The sequence below is a fragment of the Aplysia californica genome, unplaced genomic scaffold, assembly GCF_000002075.1.
Source record: "Aplysia californica isolate F4 #8 unplaced genomic scaffold, AplCal3.0 scaffold01557, whole genome shotgun sequence".
Lineage (NCBI taxonomy): Eukaryota > Metazoa > Mollusca > Gastropoda > Aplysiida > Aplysiidae > Aplysia > Aplysia californica.
The window spans coordinates 5,940-7,577 of record NW_004798827.1 but is presented as its reverse complement, the minus strand read 5'-3'; the positions used below and the strand labels follow the sequence as shown (position 1 = coordinate 7,577).

The 1,638-nt window shown below is 41.8% G+C and overlaps 1 protein-coding gene across 1 annotated transcript in view; it reads right to left on the bottom strand.

The window, feature by feature from the left end:
• The window catches only part of LOC101851174, a gene marked incomplete at its 5' end in the record, with an annotated part of 23,094 nt that extends 22,807 nt beyond the window's left edge, over positions 1-287 (bottom strand). Inside the window, 1 exon segment of the mRNA XM_013090818.2 lies at positions 202-287. Within this exon segment, the coding sequence (XP_012946272.1) occupies positions 202-287 (86 nt within the window).
• Between the last annotated feature and the right edge of the window lie 1,351 nt (positions 288-1,638).

Sequence of the window (1,638 nt, the reverse complement as noted above, 5' to 3'; positions counted from 1 at the left end):
ACACAAATACACAAATGAACATACTCATACACATACATACAGACACACACACAGACACACACACACACACACACACACACACACACACAACCACACACACAGACACACACACATCTACACACATACACACACATACATACAGACAAACACAAACGAACATACAAACACATAGACACACATAGACACACACAGACTACTCACCCTACAAAAACAGGAATAACACGGGTCTGAATCTACCAAAGCCACCTCCACTCTCTCCCCTTCCTTACTACAGCGCATCTCCTGACCTGAGTTTGGGGAAAGAAAAGTACATCGACATATCAATGGTTATAGTTAGCACTGGGAAAAGGAGGAAAAAAATCAACAACAGAAGGATAATAAAGAAATAAAGAAGTAGGACCTACCAGCAGCACCCTCCAACTACTCACTCTTGGCCTCAGTTTGAGGAATGAAAAGTACATTGTCATAATATTAATGGTTATTTAGTACTGGGAAAAGCGAGAAGGACAGAAACAATAACGGGGTAGAAATGAAGTGAAGAAGTAGGACCTACCAGCGGCACCCTCCAACCACTCGCTCTTGACCTCAGTTTGAGGAAACAACAACACATTTAACTGTTATTTAATGCTGAGAAAAAGTAAGACATACAGACACATACATGGCGCTCTCGTGGCCTTAGAGGCTAAGGTGTTGGCCTCTCATTCAAAGGTCCCGAGTTCGAATCCGGGTAGCGACCGAAATATTTTCTTCCCTAAAATTGTCTCCTTTTACCTTCTTTCCTGCTCTCTAGCAATGTTCTGTCGTTTGCTTTCGTCTCCTCTTTCTGCCCCCACCCCCTCACCTCTTTGCCCCCTCCTCTGGGCTCCTGACTCTTCCTGCAGCCTTTCTGCTGCTACTTCTTGGCTCCTTCTTACTGCTGTCTTTCAGCCACACCCCTGATCTTCTGGTAGGAAAGATCTACACCAAGCCTTCTCGGACAAAGGCGAAAATTCTCGAAGGTCCGTTGTGCTAGTTGTACATGTTAAAGATCCCTTGGTCGCCCAAAATCGATAAGAGTAGGCTTCAGCCGCCATCCGGGCAAAATTCTAAATTCCCAACCAATTGAAAATGTTTGGTGTGTCTCGCGTTTTACACAAAAAAGACACAAAACGACAGAGGAAGGTTAAAGAAGTAGGACCAACCAGCGGCAGCTTCCTACGACCCGCTCTTGACCCGAGAGGAATACATAGAAAAACAAACAGTACAATCTTTAGCTGTTTCTTTGTTTTTAGAGTTAGTAATAGTTTTGCGGCACTCACACCACTAGTAGATCGTATAAGTGTAAAAAAGTAGAGGATTTATTAGATAGAAACATGCAAAGGAAAGAAGGGCAAGAAGGAACGACAATAGATGATTGATGAGAAAAAAGGAACAAACCACTTCAGACCACCTGCCAACCACCCACTCAGTACAATTTGGAACATTCAAAACAGAAATGTCTCAAATATTTTTTTATAAAGTTCAACAGGTTATTGAAAATAAATATTTTCTCAGACTTCTTCTTTTTCTTCTCTTTTTCTTCTTCTTCATCTTCATCTTCATCATATTCTTCTTCTTCTTCTTCTTCTTCTTCTTCTTCTTCTTCTTCTTCTTCTTCTT